The sequence below is a fragment of the Nerophis ophidion genome, linkage group LG20 (genome assembly GCF_033978795.1).
Source record: "Nerophis ophidion isolate RoL-2023_Sa linkage group LG20, RoL_Noph_v1.0, whole genome shotgun sequence".
NCBI lineage: Eukaryota > Metazoa > Chordata > Actinopteri > Syngnathiformes > Syngnathidae > Nerophis > Nerophis ophidion.
In genome coordinates, this window is record NC_084630.1 from 34256597 (window position 1) to 34279050 (window position 22454).

Here is a 22454-nt window from a genome sequence, read left to right on the forward strand (position 1 = left end):
TTGTACACTGAATGTATATGTACAGTATGTGTTTATGTATGTTTGTACACTGAATGTATATGTACAGTATGTGTATATGTATGTTTGTACACTGAATGTAAAGGTCTCTATGTTCAATGTGAATACTGTATCTTAGCTGTTGAGGCAATGTGTTTATGTAAGTTTACATTGGGGTATGATATTTCTTATTAGGGAAAGACGTTAATGTCTCTTGTTTTTGTGTCAGGATTTAAGCAAGCAAACGAGTTAACGCCAGTCAGTCCATATTATCAGTGTGATTATCAATCACGGTTTGTCGATCATTTAAATTGAACTTGTTGTTTAACACAGTGGTTCACAACCTTTTTTCAGTGATGTACCCCCTGTGAACATTTTTTTTAATTCAAGTACTCCCTAATCACAGCAAAGCATTTTTGGTTGAAAAAAAGAGATAAAGAAGTAAAATACAGCACTATGTCATCATTTTCTGATTTATTAATTGTATAACTGTGCAAAATATTGCTCATTTGTAGTGGTCTTTCTTGAAATATTTGGAAAAAAAGTTGGACAAATAACTAAAAACGTGTTGAAACATAAACAAGTGATTCAATTATAAAGATTTCTACACATAGAAGTAATCATCAACTTAAAGTGCCCTCTTTGGGGATTGTAATAGAGATCCATCTGGATTCATGAACTTAATTCTAAACATTTCTTCACAAAAAAAGAAATCTTTAACATTATTTATGGAACATGTCCACAAAAAATATAGCTGTCAACACTGAATGTTGCATTGTTGCATTTCTTTTCACAGTTTATGAACTTACATTCATATTTTGATGAAGTATTATTCAATAAATATATTTAAAAAATGATTTTTGAATTGTTGCTATTTTTAGAATATTTTTGAAAAATCTCACGTACCCCTTGGCATACCTTCAAGCACCCCCTTTTGAGAACCACTGGTTTAACCTATATTTCGACCACAACAACCATCTATACAATTACACAAAATAAATTGGGGCAAACAAGAAAATGAGATGGTGTGTGTTTGAGAAGGAGCAGGATGAAGCAAAAGCTTATATATTTAATTGAATTAGGTAATGCTAAGTGTCAGGAATGGTACGGCGGTTGTTCCTACAGCTCATGTGCAGGTAGCAGAAATGCCCACAGCTGCTGAAACCGGCGCAAATAACGTTCAAAGGCCTACCGAAAGCCACTACTACCAACCACACAGTCTGATAGTTTATATATCAATGATGAAATATTAACATTGCAACACATGCCAATATGGCCGCTTTAGTTTACTAAACTACAATTTTTAATTTCCCGCGGAGTTTCTTGTTGAAAACGTCGCGGAATGATGACACGTATGATGACGCATGCGCGTGACGTCCCGGGTTGGGGGGGACATATTAGCGCAGCACCATCCATCCATTTTCTACCGCTTATTCCCTTTCAGGGTCGCGGGGGGCGCTGGCGCCTATCTCAGCTACAATCGGGCGGAAGGTGGGGTACACCCTGGACAAGTCGCCACCTCATCGCAGGGCCAACACAGATAGACAGACAACATTCACACACTAGGGCCAATTTAGTGTTGCCAATCAACCTATCCCCAGGTGCATGTCTTTGGAAGTGGGAGGAAGCCGGAGTACCTGGAGGGAACCCACGCGTTGACGGGGAGAACATGCAAACTCCATACAGAAAGATCCCGAGCCTGGATTTGAACCCAGGACTGCAGGACCTTCGTATCGTGATGCAGACGCACTAACCCCTCTGCCACCGTGAAGCCCAGCGCAGCACCATTTGCGGCTAAAAGTCGTCTCTTTTCATCGTGCAAATAAACAGTATTCTGGACGTCTGTGTTGCTGAATCTTTTGCAATTTGTTCAATTAATAATGGAGAAGACAAAGTAGAAAGATGGAGGTGAGACGCTTTTAGACTTTAGCCACACAAACATACAATGTTTCCTTATTTAAAATTCCCAGAGGTGAAGCTTTACTATGGATCAGAGCGGTCAAGCAAACATGGATCCCAACCACATGTCAACCGGCAGTTTTCGGTGAGAAAATTGTGGAAATGAGTCGCCCCTTACCGAAGATCAGCAGAGCCAACGTCCTCCTGCAGCTGCGTGATTTCTCTCAGACTGGCGACACACCCCGCCGACTCTCAGGTACTATTTAATCTCACTAAAACACTAGCAATACAATAGAAAGATAAGGGATTTCCCAGAATTATCCTAGTAAATGTGTCTAAAAACATCTGAATCCGTGTCAATGCAATTGCCTTTTTATTTTTTTTATTTTATTTATTTATTTTTTTTTTTTTTCAAGTCCTTTGCTATCAATATCCTCAACCAAAAATCTTTCATCCTCGCTCAAATTAATGGGGAAATTGTCGTTTTCTCGGTCCGAATAGCTCTTGCTGCTGGAAGCTCCCATTATAAACAACATGAGGACGTGAGGAGCCCTCACCCTTGTGACGTCATCGTCTGCTATTTCCGGTACAGGCAAGGCTTTTTTATTAGCGAATGGACCTGCTATCCCCGTTTAAATAATAAAATCTCATTTCAGTAGGCCTTTCAATTTCACTCATCGTTCATTTAGCCCGGGTGTATCTCGTACCAACCTTCTTTGCCTAGTAAGTAGGAGTAGAAGCACAGGTGGTTGATGCTGAGGTAGAGCCACCCTTGTCGGGGCACCTTGCCCTTCCAGTAGCTGCAGGAGTAATAGTTGACCAGCTTCTCCTCCTCCGGCATGCCAAACAACTTGCGGAACCTGGAGCTGGCCTCTTTGAACTTGTCCGTGTCGTCGTCCTCTTTGACATCGTGGTTCTTGTTGTACTCCGCGATGATGCCCTGTAGCGCAACACACAATATAGACAGAATATTTTTAAAAAAGGCTTTTACTCTAATTTGGCCTGAGAGGAGGTCTATGCTGTTTAAAAGAGGTCGTAGTTTCATGTTTTTCTACATTTAAAACCCTTCCTTTCTTTATTTAGTTTATTTCGAACACGAACGCACTTACAGCATAATACATCACACAATTTCATATCATTCACTTTACATTATGTCTGAAAAAGAGTAGGAAGAAGCAAAGCTTATTTAATCCTACGCCTTTCCCACTTCAGAGCGTTTACAAATATATACATTCATTTACTGACCTTTTTATAATAAAATGACATCCGTGAATGAGTAATACAGCAGTTTTGTAATATATAATTAAGTCAGTCAGTATTAATATACTGAGATGAAGAATATCTTTGCAAATCCTTTTCAACCCATATTCAGTTGAATATGCTACAAAGACAACATATTTGATGTTCAAACTGATACATTTTTTTTTTTACAAATAATCATTAACTTTTGAATTTGATGCCAGCAGCACGTGACAAAGAAGTTGGGAAAGGTGGCAATAAAAACTGATAAAGTTTAGGAATGCTCATCAAACACTTATTTGGAACATCCCACAGGTGTGCAGGCTAATTGGGAACAGGTGGGTGCCATGATTGGGTATAAAAACAGCTTCCCAAAAAATGCTCAGTCTTTCACAAGAAAGGATGGGGCGAGGTACACCCCTTTGTCCACAACTGCGTGAGCAAATAGTCAAACAGTTTAAGAACAACATTTCTCAAAGTGCAATTGCAAGAAATTTAGGGATTTCAACATCTACGCTCCATAATATCATCAAAAGGTTCAGAGAATCTGGAGAAATCACTCCATGTAAGCAGCATGGCGGGAAACCAACATTAAATGACCGTGACCTTCGATCCCTAAGACGGCACTGTATCAAAAACCGACATCAATCTCTAAAGGATATCACCACATGGGCTCAGTAACACTTCAGAAAACCACTGTCACTAAATACTGTTGGTCGCTACATCTGTAAGTGCAAGTTAAAGCTCTACTATGCAAAGCAGAAGCCATTTATCAACAAAATCCAGAAACGCCGCCGGCTTTTCTGGACCCAAGATCATCTAAGATGGACTTATGCAAAGTGGAAAAGTGTTCTGTGGTCTGACGAGTCCACATTTCAAAGTTTTGTTGTACTTGTGCAATGACAGTAAAGACCTACCTACCTAAATTGTTTTTGTAAAATATTCGACATCGTGTCATCCGGACCAAAGGGGAAGCGAACCATCCAGACTGTTATCAATGCAAAGTTCAAAAGCCAGCATCTGTGATGGTATGGGGGTGCATTAGTGCCCAAGGCATGGGTAACTTACACATCTGTGAAGGCACCATTAATGTTGAAAGGTACGTATAGGTTTTGGAACAACATATGCTGCCATCTAAACACCTTCTTTTTCATGGACGCCGTTGCTTATTTCAGCAACACAATGCCAAGCCATATTCAGCATGTGTTACAACAGCGTGGCTTCGTAAAGAAAGAGTGCGGGTACTTTCCTGGCCCACCTGCAGTCCAGACATGTCTCCCATCTAAAATGTGTGACGCATTATGAAGCATAAAATACGACAGCGGAGACCCCGGACTGTTGAACGACTGAAGGTCTACATAAAACAAGAATGGGAAAGAATTCCACTTTCAAAGCTTCAACAATTATTTTCCTCAGTTCCCAAACGTTTATTGAGTGTTGTTAAAAGAAAAGGTGATGTAACACAGTGGTGAACATGCCCTTTCCCAACTACTTTGGCACATGTAGCAGCCATGAAATTCTAAGTTAATCATTATTTGCAAAAATAAAAAATAAAGTTTATGAGTTTGAACATAAAATATCTTGTCTTTGTAGTGCATTCAATTGAATATGGGTTGAAAAGGACTTGCAAAGCATTGTATTCTGTTTATATTTACATCTAACACAATTTCCCAACTCATATGGAAACGGGGTTTGTAGTTTGATTTAGCATGATGATTTGGTGTTCATTTATTTATGTAGCATTTCTCTATTTTCATTTGTCCATCAGTAAAATATTTTTAAAGACTACTCCAATTGTTTAGCTGACTATTGATATCTGTGTGTGGCATTGCATTAGTGTTTTACAAGAATAAATATATAGAAACAGAATAATGCCACGTGCACCATCTGATGTGTGGCGACATTTCACCACAACCAAAGTAGGTTTGGAAAGCCTGTGTACATTTGCAAATATTGTGCAAAGAGCTACGTCAAAAATGCCACAAAGATTTGAATGAATGAATGAATTAATGAATGAATTGTTTATTTTGAGCCATGCAAACAAAACAAAAGAATGACATAAAATACAAAAGATATATATATATATATATATATATATATATATATATATATATATACACACACACATTATTTTTACACCTACATAGAAAACATTACATGTGACTAATCTTTTGTAGATGTCAAGATAGGCTCAAAAGGGAGTGGGAGGAAGTAAACTTACTTTGTCCCACCCCTTCAGCAGCATATAGACAAGTGCCCAATAATATATCCATCCATCCATCTTCTACCGCTTATCCTTTTCTGGTTGCGGGGGGCGCCGCAGCCTATCTCAGCTACAAGCAGGCGGAAGGCGGGATATACCCTGGACAAGTCGCCACCTCATCGCAGGGCCAACACAGATAGACAGACAACATTCACACACTAGGGCCAATTTAGTGTTGCCAATCAACCTATCCCCAGGTGCATGTCTTTGGAGGTGGGAGGAAGCCAGAGTACCCGTAGGGAACCCACGCAGTCACGGGGAGAACATGCAAACTCCACACAGAAAGATCCCGAGCGCAGGATCGAACCCAGGACCGTATTGTGAGGCAGATGCACGAACAGTCTCTTCCACCGTGCTGCCCAAATAATATATCATTATTGTAATTCCCATACATTCCCATTAATTCCCATGGACGGTGTCCAACTTTGAATAATCAAAAAAATTGTCAATATTTCCAAACTTCCCGAGCTTAACTTCTCATGGTAAATTTCCGTAAATTCACCGGAAACTTTCCACCCTTTTGAAGCCCTAACTACAACTGAATAAAAAAAGCTCTTCGGGTAAACCTCCACCATATATGCAGACATCCACTGACTTAACTAAGGCAAAATGTGTCACTAAAATCTCAAATTCTATACGGCTTGTTTGGAGCGATTTAGACAGAAGTAAAGACGGTAAGGGTGTAACAGTACGTGTATTTGTATTGAACCGTTTCGGTACAGGGGTTCCGGTTCGGTTCGGAGGTGTACCGAACGAGATTCCACACGAACATATGAAGTAACCGCCTAAGCTAAAGTCTTAACAAGCTGTCTCCGTTCTGCCTCTTTCTCCTACACAGCACCCAGCATTGTCCCACCCACAGAACCATCTGATTGCTTACATATATAGCGGTAACAGTCAATCTGCAGTGCATATTCAAAATGGTAACAACCAATCAGCAGTGCGTATTCAGAGTGCATGTAGTCAGCTCTTCAGCGTCGAGCAGATAGGTGTTTAGCAGATGAGCAACGGACTCTGCCCACATTGTAATAAACACCTCCCAGTGAATGTTCTAGATGACGTTCTAGAAACAAACTGCAGCTCAGCTCGCTCGCAGTCCTGGCGGTGAAGGCAGGTAAAGGCTAATTAACTTTTAGCGTAACCTTAGCTCATTGTGCGGTGTGTGCATGTGTGTGTGTGCGTGCGTATGATAGTGATATAATAATGTAAGTGCATCATTAAGCCTACATGAACTCCATGGTGTTCAGGGATGAATAGTCTCTCCTATTGCTATTGTGCTATTGTTAAAGGCTATAATTACATTAATCATTAGTAATGTAGCAGCCTGGTTGTGAATGGCAGGGTCCCTGCTATCACATGTTAATAAAAATATAACATTTACATAATAAAAGTCAACTACAGGCTTCCCAAATGCTGTAATAAATTAAGAATGATGAATTGACTTGAAACTGTTTAATGTTGCACTTTTTATATGCAGAAGAAACATTTTGTCATTTTATTTAATCCAAGCAACAAGTTGAGGCAGTTATATGTCGATTAACTTGGGCAGAATTATTATAGTGTTTAAATGTTAAAAGGATAAAGCCATTGTTTACAAATTTGGTAAATAAATAACCAAAAAATTTTTCTTTTGTTGTTTTCTTACTGTACCAAAAATTAACCTAACCGTGACCTCTAAACCGAGGTACAAACCGAACCGAAATTTTTGTGCACCGTTAAACCCCTACAAAATACGTCACTAAAATCTCAAATTCTATACGGCTTGTTTGGAGCGATTTTCACAGAAGTAAAGACGGTTTGGTAAATATCACCGCCATGCCTCCATGGATTGTTTCCAAATTTTCAGGTCTTGTAGGGATCCCAAATACACCAAAGTAGGTGCCAACAGATAAGAAAAGTTGGTTTTGCATAATAGGACCTCTTCAAGTCAAAATGTCCAAAATGGAATAAGGGTGACTGTCCAGACAAGTGACACCAGAAGAGTTGCAGGTTCGATCCCCACGTCAGCATCACTGCCGTTGTGCCCTTGGGCAAGATACTTTACCCACCTGCTCCCACTGCCACTCAAACTGGTTTAAATGTGACTTAGATTATGGGTTTCACTTGTGCTTTTACTTTTATGAATTCACTGATACTTTCACACACATCTTATGGCTTAACTACATGGTCCCAGGCACACCAGTCATCAATCAAGACCATTGAGTGTCTTTATAACCGCGCCTACAAGAACAGTATACGATATCATTATTGCTAAATTTGAACCAAATACAATATTTGAAGTTTTACCAGTTTTATTTTGTTACACACTGTCAAACTGGTTTTTAAATGCTTGGATAACTCTGCTCCCCAATTGCTCTGTGAGGCAATTCCAAGACTGCAAAGAGGTACCATTTCTACCACCCAAGCAACGTCAAAAGGCAACTGTTGCGTTCCATTCCGTAGGACATCTTTTTCCCCAGACTGCCTTTTCAATAAAAGGACCACAACCATGGAACTCTCTACCTGACACTTTAAAATTATACCTGCACTTGTCACTTTAAAAAAAAAAATACACAATTGTGTTCCCATGTTTCGTTTTTACTAATTGTTTTTTATTCTAGTCTGCACTTTGTCTGTGTTATTATTGTTAGAGAGGTCCCTTAATATCAGACAGTCGATATTATCGGTATCGTTTTCAAAAAGTAAAATTTATGACATTTTAAAACGCCGCTGTATAGAGTGGTACAAGGACGTAAGGAGAACTACAGATCGCCAATAAACCATAAAGGCACTGCCTTTGCGTGCCGGCCCACTCACATAATACCTTCGGCTTTTCACACACACAAGTGAATGCAAGGCATACTTGGTCAACAGCCATACAGGTCACACTGAGGGTGGCCGCATAAACAACTTTAACACTGTTACAAATATGCTCTACACTGTGAACCCACACCAAACAAGAATGACAAACACATTTTGGGAGAACATCCACACCGTAACACAACACAACAAATACCCAGAACCCCTTGCAGCACTAACTCTTCCGGGTCGCTACAATATACACCCGCTACCCCCTACCCAAAACCCCATCCCTTCAAGCTCTCTCAGGGAGAGCATATCCCAAATTCCAAGCCGCTGTTTTGAGGCGTGTTAAAAAAATATTACAGTTTGTGACTTCAATAACAAATATGGCAGTGCCTAGTTGGCGTTTTTTCCCATAACTTGAGTTGATTTATTTTGGAAAACCTTGTTACATTGTTTAATTCATCCAGTGGGTCATCACAACAAAATTAGGCATAATAATGTGTTAATTCCACAACTGTACATATCGGTATCGGTTGATATCGGAATTGGTAATTACGAGTTGGACAATATTGGAATATCGGCAAAAAAGCCATTATCGGACATCTCTACTTTGACCTAGTTTGCACTTTGTCTGTATTATTACTATTATCATTATTACCGACTCCTCTTTGACTTATTCTTTTTATGTTCCTATTTTTAATGATGTTAGATCTGTGTTGTTGTTGTTGTTGGGGACCAGTGTTGTAAATTAGCTTTGGCTACAAACACTATGATACATACATTGCATAACTGTTGATATCCAATACATAGATATCTATTTTTCTGTATATGTCCCGATTTCAAATAAACCTTTATAATGTGTAAAGCGCTTTGACTCACTCGAGAAAAGCGCTATATAAATATTAGGAGTGGGCAAATTAGTGCGTTAATTATGAGTTAACTCATCAATCTATTAACGCCGACAATTATTTTATCGCAAATTTGCGTATGTTGTTTACATGCTTTTATTTTGTTAACAAGATGGCGTCGCCCGGCGTCGAGGGGCTCTTGGTAAAGATGGAACATTTGGCAAAAATACCGGACAATTCTGCAAATTTCATGGTTGGCTTACAGCGTGGTCACTCCGGGATCACTTACGACCGCCAGACAATTCTGGATGTGGATGGATCGGGCCGTTTTGGACTGAATGAGGCGTGCTTGCTAGACCGGCTAGCTAGCATGGGAATACTTTGCCGGCTACATCCAGCGGCTTGTGAAGCAGCGGAGTATATGTGTTGTCTGTCTATTTATGAAGAATGCAGACGAGGAGTGTTGGCTGAGTTCTTAACGTTTGCTTTCAGAGCGTGCATATCACAACATACAAGATGCCGTCATGGCGACACAACCTATACCGGGCTACCGCGCATGCTCGTCACTCCTGTTGCATGCTGGGTAGGGTAGTTCTTTCTTTCCCTGGCTCATAACATCACAATATAGTACCATGTATATGCGTTCAGTTTATCAAAGCACCAAGTAAACAATCGGAAAATTACCATCATATCAATTCCTAGATATGGTCATAATTATTTTAAGTGCACTACGCAGAATAAACACAACATTATTAATATTGCTACAACGGATAATTTGATCAAAAATTCCCTAAAACAGCCCACTACCTATAATATAGGTTTTTTAAACATAAGATCCCTGATAAAAAAAATGTTTCTGCTGTTACCTCAGAAATTGCCTGTTCAGATGTTATGATTGTGGCTCAGAGATTTGTATGTAGATTATATTTATTTTCCATAACAAACAGGATAACTTAAATACCCTGGCAGTGGCAATAAGCTTAAATGTTTGTATTTACATTTTTGGAGTTGATTTTCATAAAATATGCTATTTAACTGCTACTGTTTAACAAGGACTGACTTAAATTGTGTTTGCACAACAAATGTTTTGGCGCTTTTGTTCATGTGGGAGAATATTCCAATAAAGGTGCACTACACACTACTTTTGAATTCATTATTGGGCTTTGCATATACAATGCAGTTAATCGCGATTAATCAGAGAAATAGTGGGATTCATCCATCCATCCATCCATTTCTACCGCTTATTCCCTTTCGGGGTCGCGGGGGGCGCTGGCGCCTATCTCAGCTACAATCGGGCGGAAGGCAGGGTACACCCTGGACAAGTCGCCACCTCATCGCAGGGCCAACACAGATAGACAACATTCACACACTAGGGCCAATTTAGTGTTGCCAATCAACCTATCCCCAGGTGCATGTCTTTGGAAGTGGGAGGAAGCCGGAGTACCCGGAGGGAACCCACGCATTCACGGGGAGAACATGCAAACTCCACACAGAAAGATCCCGAGCCTGGATTTGAACCCAGGACTGCAGGAAGTGGGATTCATTTCGATTAAAATTTTTAATCGTTGCCCAGCCCTAATAAATATAATTCACTTCACTTTTCCCTTTTTGAGGTAGGGCATGGCAGAGGTTTGCCATTCTAGTACCTAATACTTTGTGTTCTATGTTGTTTACACCAGTAAGGAAACTGTCACACTTGCCTGGACTTTTCCTTTGACGAAGGTGGTGATGTCGTTCTCGTTCTCAAAGATGGAGAGCGTCTGCAGCATGTTGTGCTCCAGCCACTCCCAGTGCTCCGTGATCTCTTTACGCGATGTTCCTGCAAGGAAAGATGAAGATTTGTGAAGAGATAAACACAACTATACTTTGTCTGTTTCTGGCCACAGACAACAACTGCCAATGGAATTAGCGAACCTCAACCACTCTCCCTCCACTGTACACCACTATTCCTGGCAATTGCACCCGCGACAAATGAGCCATGAATCTTGCCGCAGCGAGGAATTAAGAGCAAATGGTGAAGCAGAGGGCAAAGAACAAGAAGAGGATAGAAACTACAGCAGCTTCGAACATCTGGCAATTGGCCTCGATTTGATGACTGTAAATATCATTTGTGGCAAGCCCTAAGGCAGGGGTAGGGAACCAATGGCTGGCGAGCCAGATGTGGCTCTTTTGATAACTGCATCTGGCTCTCGGATAAATCTGAGCTAACATTGCTTAACATGATAAATAATGAATAATTCCACTTGTAATCACAGTGTGAAAAATAACGTTCAAAATATAAAACATTCTCATGCATTTTTATGTTCAAGAAGTGGGTAAGAAGTCATTTATTTAGTATTGGTTAGTGTGGGGCTTGCCCTCCAGGGGGTTCTTCAGACCACCAAGCACTGACATGAGAGCCTGTTTCAGGGTTACAATATAGTTTTATTTTTCAACAAGTCTCTCAGTTGCTTTCCAGCGGTTGTCTTTTTCTCTTTCGTTCTCGCTCTGGTTTCTAGCCCCAAGCCCGTCTCTCCTCCTGGCTGCTGCTTATGACATAGCGACAGGTCATCAGATAAAAAGGCCCAGGTGGGTCGTCTACGCACCTGTCGCTGATTTCGAGGCCGGTACTGGCAACACCCCGCTTCGCTGCAGGCTCGCAGGCCACGCCCCCTCTACAGTTAGCTTCAGAATAACAATGTTATTACAAAGAATAAGAAACCTCTCTAGAAATGTTGGTCTTTCTTAAAAATGCACGCATTTTGTTGTGTTCAGTGTTAAAAAAATTATTATATGGCTCTTACGGAAATACATTTTAAAATATTTGGCTTCTTGGCTCTCTCAGCCAAAAAGGTTCCCGACCCCTGCCCTAAGGGTTGTCTTAAAATTGTTTCTAGACATGTTAGCACACATGTAACACAATATATACATTATATACTCAAAGTTATAAAATAGACCAATGCACAATGCATTACGGACAAGTAGTAGCCGTATCCCAGACATGCCCCTGAAAAGAGGTTTATTGCGGCCATATTTAACAACCAAATTTTACACGCAAACGCGTGCACACACACACACACACGCGCGCACACACACACGCACACACACACACACACACACACACACACACACACGTAAGTCCCGTAAAGATTAAAGTCAGTTAGACCAGTGTTTTTCAACCAGTGTGCCGTGAGATACTACCTAATGTGCCGTGGGAGATTATGCATTTTCACCTATTTGGGTTAAAAATATTTTTTACAAACCCGTAATTATAATCTGTAAATAATGTGTTGAGTGTCAGTGCTGTATAGAGCTTGGCACAGTAACCATGTTATACTACACCATATCAGTAGGTGGAAGTTGGTAGCTAATTGCATTGTAGATGTTGGGAACACGTTGTGATCACGACAATGGTTTGTCGTGATCACAATATGCAGGCGACAGCTGGAGGCAATGTGCAGGTAAAAATGTATCTAATGCCTCAACCAAATATAAACAAAAAGTGAGTGCCCCTAAGAAAAGGCATTAAAGCTTAAGGATGGCTATGTAGAACAAGACTAAAACTGAACTGGCTACAAAGAGAGCAAAACAGAATGCTGGACGACAGCAAAAACTTACAGCTTGTGGAGCAGAGACGGCGTCCACAAAGTACATCTGTACATGAAATGACAGCAATGTCCACACAAAAAAATATAGCAACAACTTAAATATTCTTGATTGCTAAAACAAAGCAGGTGCGGGGAATAGCGCTCAAATGAAGACATAAAACTGCTACGGGAAAAGCAACCAAAATAGGAGCGCAAGACAAGACCTAAAACACTACACACATGAAAACAGCAAAAAAAGTCCAAATAAGCCAGGGTGTGATGTGACAGGTGGTGACAGTACACCTACTTTGAGACAAGAGCTGGATTGATGGATGGTTGGTTATGGTTTAAAGTCATATCCAACAATTGCGAAAACGATTTTTTACTGTCAACTTAGTTTTTTTTTTTTATGATTTCTGCTAGTGGTGTGCTTCCGGATTTTTTCAATAAAAAAGGTTGAAAAACACTACTTTAGACAACAAACTATGTTTGCGTGTGGACTAAGGCGATATATCGATATATCGCAGGTTTGTCTCTGTGCGATATAGAAAATTACTATATCGTAATATTCGATTATATGTTCTCACACAGTTGCTTTTAGCTGCGGGCATTACATTACTGGCGTTTCTCACGCTTCCTCGTCTCTCCTTCTCACAGAGACGTAAAACAAGCCCGCCTTCTTACATACGTCACATACTGTCGCACGTCTAGAGTCTCAGGCTCTCGCCGAGCAGAGAGGTAAAGCAGCGTGGCTAACATTAGCTGAGGCAGGTCGTGCAAGCAGATCGGAGCGGAGCTTGTGATAATACAAGAGAGAGAAGCTGCGAAACTGATCACAAATGGAGGAATAACAATAAATGCCCAAAATAAAAAGCAGGGGATCCATCATCTGGCGGTGGTTTGGCTTCAAGTGGGAAGATATTCAGCAGACAACAGCAATATGCAAAGTATGCAGCAGAAGTGTTACTACGAAAAGGTAGCAACGCTATGAATTTGTTCTTTCATTTAAAAAGTCACCCGTGAGAGAATGAAGAGTATTTAATAAATACAGTTTTGGTCAATTGACTTAGTTGTGATTTCCCTCTCTGCATGAAAGTTTAAAAGTAGCATATATTAATGCAGTATGAAGAAGAATGTTTTAATGTAGACACATAGAATCATCATATTGCTGTGATTATATGTATCAAATGTTCATTCAAGGCTAAGGAAAAATAGAGATATATATCGTATATCGCAATATGGCATAAAAATATTGCGATGTTAATAAAAGCCATTATCGCCCAGCCCTATAGTGTGGACATTTTAAAAGTATCCACATTCGTATGGACACGGACCAATCACTCCCTAATTTTTTGGCATACCTAAAACCTCAATCTTAAACATAAATGTACCAAAATTTCCGCGGGCCCACTGCAGAATCTTTTGCTTAAAAGAGAAGACTACCTCAACAATAATTAAGTGTTGTTTGAGAAAAACAAATGCATTATGTCCTGGTGTATTTCTTGTAAACACCCAGAAAGGACAGACAAGCGGCCAAATTTTCGTGTGAACATTTATTCCTTCGTTAATCGTGCCCTTTCAAAGTCCACTGGGGATGATGTAATGCGCAATGGAAGGCTGAGCACATGGGAGACGACAGGATGTGTGGCGGATATTGGGATGTGTGTGCGAGGGAGAGGAAGACTCCTTCCTTTCAACAACAACTGCAACCCTAAACGGAGAGTTGACGCACCGTGAGCGATGATCCAGTAGGACAGTGAGTCCGGGGTTTGGTACAGAATCCTATAGGGGGCCATTCGGGCACTGGAATCCAGCACAACGTCCAAGGTTCCCACCAGCAAACCTGTCAACACACAAATCCAATGCTGAAGCAATGCATACGTGCACAAATAAACATTGGTTAGGTAATAGCAGCTTATACATTTGCAATGGTATTGGACGCTGAATACAATGCGCTACTTAAAGGCCTAAAATTGTCAGATTTTAAGTTAAAATTGAAAGTACCAATGATTGTCACACACACACCAGGTGTGGCGAAATTATTCTCTGCATTTGAACCATCACCCTTGATCACTGGGAGGTGAGGGGAGCAGTGGGCAGCAGCGGTGGCCGCACCCAGGAATAATTTTTTGGGGTGATTCAACCCCCAATTCCAACCCTTGATGCTGAGTGCCAAGCAGGGAGGTAATGGGTCCCATTTTTAGTTTAGACTTTATTTGAAAGGAGAATACACAGAAACATTAAGCACAAAAACAGATATGTTCTGTACCAGATTATAGCCAAATAGCTCATTTCCATCTGCAGTCCCTGGCTACTTAAATTAAAGGGGAACAATAATCTTGCAATAAAATTATGACAATAAAATCATACTATAGCATGTAATCAAATTAAGAAAAGTCATAAAATGCCCTTTCATGGACACATACTTAATATGCAATACAAATACACCTCATTTACATCATCACACAAAGACAGTACATGCTCTTGTTCACATCTGTCATCATTTGGTAAAAACAATCATGATTTTAACAGACACACCTCACAATTTACAACAAAAACTGCTCTCATGGATAAATATAGTACACATTAAGTTCATGTGTCAATCATAGTGCCCAACTTATTGACCGTGTGAGCAGCTTTGATTGCTCCAAAGCCACTTTTTAACTTCAACTGTGAATGAAGAGTAATCTATTAGACTTTTCAAGTTTGTTGTGAGGTCGTTCCATTCCTTTATCACTTTATATGAAAAGTATAGTCTTTGGTATTATTCGGCCGGGGTTTGAACTCACAACCTACCAATCTCAGGGCGGACATTTTGCAAATGTTTTCCTGCTATGGAACGTCAAAACTAAAAATCAGCTGAAAGCTAGCACGTTTTGTGCGAAAGCATGACTTCCCATAGTTGAAGTCCAGGTTTGCTTCTATTTGAGAATATGTGAGGGACAAGCAGTAAAAAACTGAATGGATGGATGAAGACAACAGCGCCTCTGCTGGCTGCTGCCAAGCAGTATCCTCAATTTAGCCTAAGATAGCTTCAAAACACTACACAATTAAACAAGTCGAAATTTGCTTATACCCTGTGGGACCTGTTTTTATTTTCTAATTAAAAGAAAAATGATACAATTAATTAATTTTTCAAACTGAGACTCACTGACTTTGGCTCATTTTCTGTGAAGAACATACAGTATATCAGAATACATATTTAATGACCACACCCCCCCTACACATTTCTATTACATATAAGATATCAGGATCCACACACACACACACACACACACACACACACACACACACACACACACACACACACACACACACCTAGACAGGAGGACAGAGTGTAGGTACACATAACATCAGAGGGTCAAAAATGTGTGAGAAAATGAGAGCAGACAGTGTTGACAAACAATGTTGCAACTGTGTGGGAACCACAGGCGCAGAAACACAAAAGAAGAATCCCTGTGGGATGCAGAAACTAGCAGAGAAATTTTCCGTGTAACGTTCACATTGTTGTTACTCAGCCAGCGTTTGTGGGTCTGATGGACACGTTGCATTTTGTGGCTTTTAATGCCTCACAATCAAACACTTCTATGTTAAAATACTTAACAGATGTTTGGTATTTTAAAGGCTTACTGAAATGAGATTTTCTTATTCAAACGGGGATAGCAGGTCTATTCTATGTGTCATACTTGATCATTTCGCGATATTGCCATATTTTTGCTGAAAAGATTTAGTAGAGAACATCAACGATAAAGTTCGCAACTTTTGGTCGCTAATAAAAAAGCCTTGCCTGTACCGGAAGTAGCAGACTAAGTGCGCGTGACGTCAAGGGTTGTGGAGCTCCTCACATCTGAACATTGTTTACAATCATAGCCAGCAGCAACTAGAGCTATTCGGACCGAGAAAGCGACAATGTCCCCATTAATTTGAGCGAGGATGAAAGATTCGTGGATGAGGAAATTTAGAGTGAAGGCCTACAAAGAAAAAAAAATAAAATAAATTAAAAAAAAGGCGAGGGCAAGTGAGAGCGATTCAGATGTTTTTAGACACATTTACTATGATAATTCTAGGAAATCCCTTATCTGCCTGTTGTGTTGCTAGTGTTTTAGTGAGTTAAATAGTACCTTAAAGTTGGAAGGGTGTGGCCACGGGTGTGTTGACGCAACAGTCTCTGGGAGAAGTCACGGCAGCAGCAGGAGGACGTTGGCTCCGCTGATCTCCGGTAAGAGGCGACTTATTTCCACAATTTTCTCACCGAAAACTGCCGGTTGACATGTAGTTGGGATCCATGTTCGCTTGACCGCTCTGATCCATCGTAAAGCTTCACTTCCGGGAATTTTAAACAAGGAAACACCGTGTGTTTGTGTGGCTAAAGGCTAAAAGCGTCTCACCTCCATCTTTCAACTTTGACTTCTCCATTATTAATTGAACAAATTGCAAAAGATTCAGCAACACAGATGTCCAGAATACTGTGTAATTGCGCGATGAAAATAGACGACTTTTAGCCGTAAGTGGTGCTGGGCTAACATGTTCCCTCCAACCAATAACGTCACAAACACGCATCATCATCCCACGACATTTTCAACAGGAAACTCCGCGGGAAATTCAAAATAGTAATTTAGGCCGTATTTACATGTGTTGCAATGTTAAAGGGGAACATTACCACCAAACCTATGCAAGCGTCAATATATACCTTGATGTTGCAGAAAAAAGACCATGTATTTTTTTAACCGATTTCCGAACTCTAAATGGGTGAATTTTGGCAAATTAAACGTCTTTCTGTTTATCTGTCTTTTAGCGATGACGTCAGAACGTGACGTCACCGAGGTAACACACCCGCCATTTTCATTTTCAACACATTACAAACACCGGGTCTCAGCGCTGTTATTTTCCGTTTTTTCGACTATTTTTTGGAACCTTGGAGACATCATGCCTCGTCGGTGTGTTGTCGGAGGGTGTAACAACACTAACAGGGAGGGATTCAAGTTGCACCACTGGCAAGAAATCTTCCGCCAGACCCCCATTGAATGTGCGGGAGTGTCTCCACATTTTACCAGCGATGCCAAGACAGACATGGCACAGAGATGTATGGATAACCTGCAGATGCATTTGCAACGATTAAGTCAACGAAATCACAAAGGTGAGTTTTGTTGATGTTGTTGACTTATGTGCTAATCAGACATATTTGGTCACGGCATGATTGCCAGCTAATCGATGCTAACATGCTATGCTAATCGATGCTAACATGCTATTTACGCTAGCTGTATGTACATTTAAAACTAGATACCCACATTTAATGCGAAACAAACACTTACCAATCGACGGATTTAAGTTGGTCCAGTGTCTCAAGATGCGAAAGTCCTGATCGTTTGGTCCGCACATTTTACCGGCGATGCTAATAAGGCAGCCATGCTATGGGCCACTTCATTAGGTACACCCACGCTATGGCCGAATAGCGTCAATAGCTATTCGCTCAATAGCTTCAATTTCTTCTTCAATTTCGTTTTCGCTATCTGCCTCCATACTCCGACCATCTGTTTCAATACATGCGTAATCTGTTGAATCGCTTAAGCCGCTGAAATCCGAGTCTGAATCCGAGCTAATGTCGCTATATCTTGCTGTGGTAACCGCCATGTTGTTTGTATTGGCAGCCCTGTATGACGTCACAGGGAAAGGACAGTCGCATCGCAAATAGCAAAAATCAAGAACTTTAAAGCAGTTTTTCGGGATATTCCGGGAGGTGTAACATTTTGAAAAAAACTTCGAAAAATAAAACAAGCCACTGGGAACTGATTTTTATTGTTTTTAACCCTTTTGAAATTGTGATAATGTTCCCCTATAAGATTTCATCATTGATATATAAACTATCAGACTGTGTGGTCGGTACTAGTGGGTTTCAGTAGGCCTTATTGGGATAAGGTAAACATCTGTTCAGTATTTTAACATAAAATTGTTTGATTGTGAGGCATTAAAAGCAACAAAATGCAACGGCTTCACGGTGGAAGAGGGGTTAGTGTGTCTGCCTCACAATACGAAAGGTCCTGCAGTCCTGGGTTCAATCCCAGGCTCGGGATCTTTCTGTGTGGAGTTTGCATGTTCTCCCCGTGAATGCGTGGGTTCCCTCCGGGTACTACGGCTTCCTCCCACTTCCAAAGACATGCACCTGGGGATAAGTTGATTGGCAACACTAAATTGGCCCTAGTGTGTGAATGTTGTCTGTCTATCTGTGTTGGCCCTGCGATGAGGTGGCGACTTGTCCAGGTTGTACCCCGCCTTCCACCCGATTGTAGCTGAGATAGGCGCCAGCGCCCCCCGCGACCCCAAAAGGGAATACGCGGTAGAAAATGGATGGATGGATGGATTATTAATTGAACAAATTGCAAAAGATTCAGCAACACAGATGTCCAGAATACTGTGGAATTGCCCGATGAAAAGAGACGACTTTTAGCCGTAAGTGGTGCTGGGCTGATATGTTCCCTCCAAACAATAACGTCACAAATACGCGTCATCATCCCGTGACATTTTCAACAGGAAACTCCGCGGGAAATTTAAAATAGTAATTTAGTAAACTAAACCGGCCGTATCGGCATGTGTTGCAATGTTAAGATTTCATCATTGATATATAAACTATCAGACTGCGTGGTCGCTAGTAGTGGCTTTCAGGAAGCCTTTAACATAAAATGTTTATTGGGATATGGTAAACATCTGTTCAGTATTTTAACATAAAATTGCTTGATTGTGAGGCATTAAAAGCCACAAAATGCAACGGGTCCATCAGCCCCTCAAACGCTGCTTGAGTAACAACAATATGAAAATTACACAAGGGTTAAGGAAAAATTCAAAGAAAAAGCCAAATAGATTTTTTTGTAAATCGACATTTTTATTTTGTGTGTGCCTTTAAGGCACATTTTTTTATTTGGTTTCAACTTAAACCCATTACCTCGTCACTTTTGGATACAACGTTGTCGGTTCGCCTAATAAAGTGCGCAGTTGCTCTGTTGCGCGACATGCAAAAGGGGATTATGACTCTTTAAGTGTGAACACAATAATCCAAATTTGGTTTTAATGAGGATAAACTCAATTATCGCTGCCCATGTAAATGCAAGCCATTGTGTTTTGTTGCTGGAAAAAGACTTGTGTCTTCTATTTGATATTCGCCTCGCTTTATCATTCCCACGCGCTACTTTGTGTAGAATGAAAACAAAGCTGTGGATCGAAATGACCCTAAATTAGACATGCATATTGTTGGCGTGCTTCCTGCCATACAGTACGCCTTTCACATGAGCAAACAGCAGCTTATTCTCATCAGGCTCCGGGGAGACGGATAGCGAAGGTTTAGTCATAAAGGCGCAAAGGCTAACGACATAAAGCAGCTTAATCACTTTGCATCCCGTGAAACAAAAAGGTGTTTTGTCACGTATAAAACAAAACAATGCTGGGGAAAACCCCCTCCAAAGCGACTAACAGCAGACTCACTTTTACACTCACAGTGGTTTGACCACAGCGAGAGCTCAACAATAGTTCAGTCAGACGAGTTTGCAGGTGTCAGTAAATATAGAGCCACCAGTATTGGAGGATGTTTATTTTGTAGTAAAAAAAAACATCAGCTAACAGGCATGACACAAAACTATATTGATTTCAAATGGCAACATTCTGGCGCCAAGAAACACTAAAATAAACAAACATAAATTGAGGTAGTCCGTAAGAGTTAGAAATGTTTAGATCAAGTTAAAGGGAAATTAGAAATAACACCTGCATCAGATTAAATCTGTTCATTAGTTTGCAGGTAAAAAGGAGTGTTGACACCTTGGAGCAGTGGTTCTCAAATGGGGGTACTCGTACCCCTGGGGGTACGTGAGATTTTTTTTAAATATTCTAAAAAGTAGCAACAATTCAAAAATCCTTTATAAATATATTTATTGAATAATACTTCAACAAAATATGAATGTAAGTCCATAAACTGCGAGAACAAATGCAACAATGCAATATTCAGTGTTGACAGTTAGATTTTTTGTGGACATGTTCCATAAATATTGATGTTAACGATTTCTTTTTTTGTGAAGAAATGTTTAGAATGAAGTTGATGAATCCAGATGGATCTCTATTACAATCCCCAAAGACGGCCCTTTAAGTTGATGATTACTTCTATGTGTAGAGATCTTTATTTATAATTGAATCACTTGTTTATTTTTCAACAAGTTTTTAGTTATTTTTACATCTTTTTTGAAGTGAATCCATCCATCCATCCATTTTTTACCGCTTATTCCCATTCGGTGTCGCGGGGGGCGCTGGCGCCTATCTCAGCTACAATCGGGCGGAAGGCGGGGTACACCCTGGACAAGTCGCCACCTCATCGCAGGGCCAACACAGATAGACAGACAACATTCACACAGTGGGGCCAATTTAGTGTTGCCAATCAACCTATCCCCAGGTGCATGTCTGTGGAAGTGGGAGGAAGCCGGAGTACCCGGAGGGAACCCACGCATTCACGGGGAGAACATGCAAACTCCACACAGAAAGATCCCGAGCCTGGATTTGAACCCAGGACTGCAGGACCTTCGTATTGTGAGGCAGACGCACTAACCCCTCTGCCACCGTGAAGCCCTAAAGTGAATTGTGAATTATATTTATATAGCGCTTTTCATAGTGAAACCCATTATCTAATTTTTACATGTAAACCAGTGTGGGTGGCACTGGGAGCAGGTGGGTAAAGTGTCTTGCCCAAGGACACAAAGGCAGTTACTAGGATGGCGGAAGCGGGGATCGAACCTGCAACCCTCAAGTTGCTGGCACGGCCGCTCTACCAACCGAGCTATACCGCCCACTGATGTAGCTTACCACCACCAGGTGTGAATGAATGATGGGTTCCAACTTCTCTGTGAGCGCTTTGAGTATCTAACAGTAGAAACGCGCGATATAAATCTAATCCATTATTATTATTATTAATTATTTTTTTATACAATTTAATAAATCATTTTACATATTTTTTTCAACCAAAAATGCTTTGCTCTGATTAAGGGGTACTTGAATTAAAAAAATGTTCACAGGGGGTACATCACTGAAAAAAAGGTTGAGAACCACTGCCTTAGAGAGCTGTTGCAGCAGGTGGATTGATATGAATCACGGCTCCAACCATACTTGCCCACCTTCCCGATTTTCCCGGGAGACTCCCGAATTTCAGTGCCCCACCGAAAATCTCCCACGGTAAACATTGTGTCGAATTTCACCCAGACATCAATATTGGGGGCGTGCCTTTAAGACACCGTTTTAGCCTCCTCTCTCACTTGAAGCCTTCACCCTTTAACAGCCGCATGCTGACCTGCAGACAGCCTGTTGTCACGTTCGCTTTTCCTCCCTACAAACAGCGTGCCGGCAAAGTCACATAACATCTACGGCTTTTCACACACACAAGTGAATGCAATGCATACTTGGTCAACAGCCATACAGGTCACACTGAGGGTGGCCGTATAAACAACTTTAACACTGTTACAAATATCCGCCACACTGTGAACCCACACCAAACAAGAATGACAAACACATTTCGGGTGAACATCCGCACCGTAACACAACAGAACAATTACCCAGAACGCCTTGCAGCACTAACTCTTCCGGGAGCTACAATATACATCCCCGCTGCCCCCGCTCCACCTCCCCATTTCCCGAATTCAGAGGTCTCAAGGTTTGCAAGTACAGTTGTGATCAAAATTATTCAACCCCCACACAATTTTGGTGTTTTAGCAAGTTGGACATTTATTCCATATTTTGTTTATAGTCATATCAAATAAAGATGTGTCAAATAGACAAATGCAACTTAAATTGTAACACTGTATTTTACAAAATACCAAAAAAGGAAATTTTTCT

General features: G+C 40.7%; 1 protein-coding gene across 1 annotated transcript in view; it reads right to left on the minus strand.

Moving 5' to 3' along the window:
• The window catches only part of tbc1d9 (TBC1 domain family, member 9 (with GRAM domain)), a 104945-nt gene that overhangs the window by 48442 nt on the left and 34049 nt on the right, over positions 1 to 22454 (minus strand). The window contains exons 2-4 of the mRNA XM_061881065.1: positions 14329 to 14439; positions 10731 to 10849; positions 2608 to 2836 (exon numbers count right to left, since the gene is read on the minus strand). Of these exons, the coding sequence (XP_061737049.1) occupies positions 2608 to 2836; positions 10731 to 10849; positions 14329 to 14439 (459 nt within the window). The remainder of the gene's footprint in view (positions 1 to 2607; positions 2837 to 10730; positions 10850 to 14328; positions 14440 to 22454) is intronic.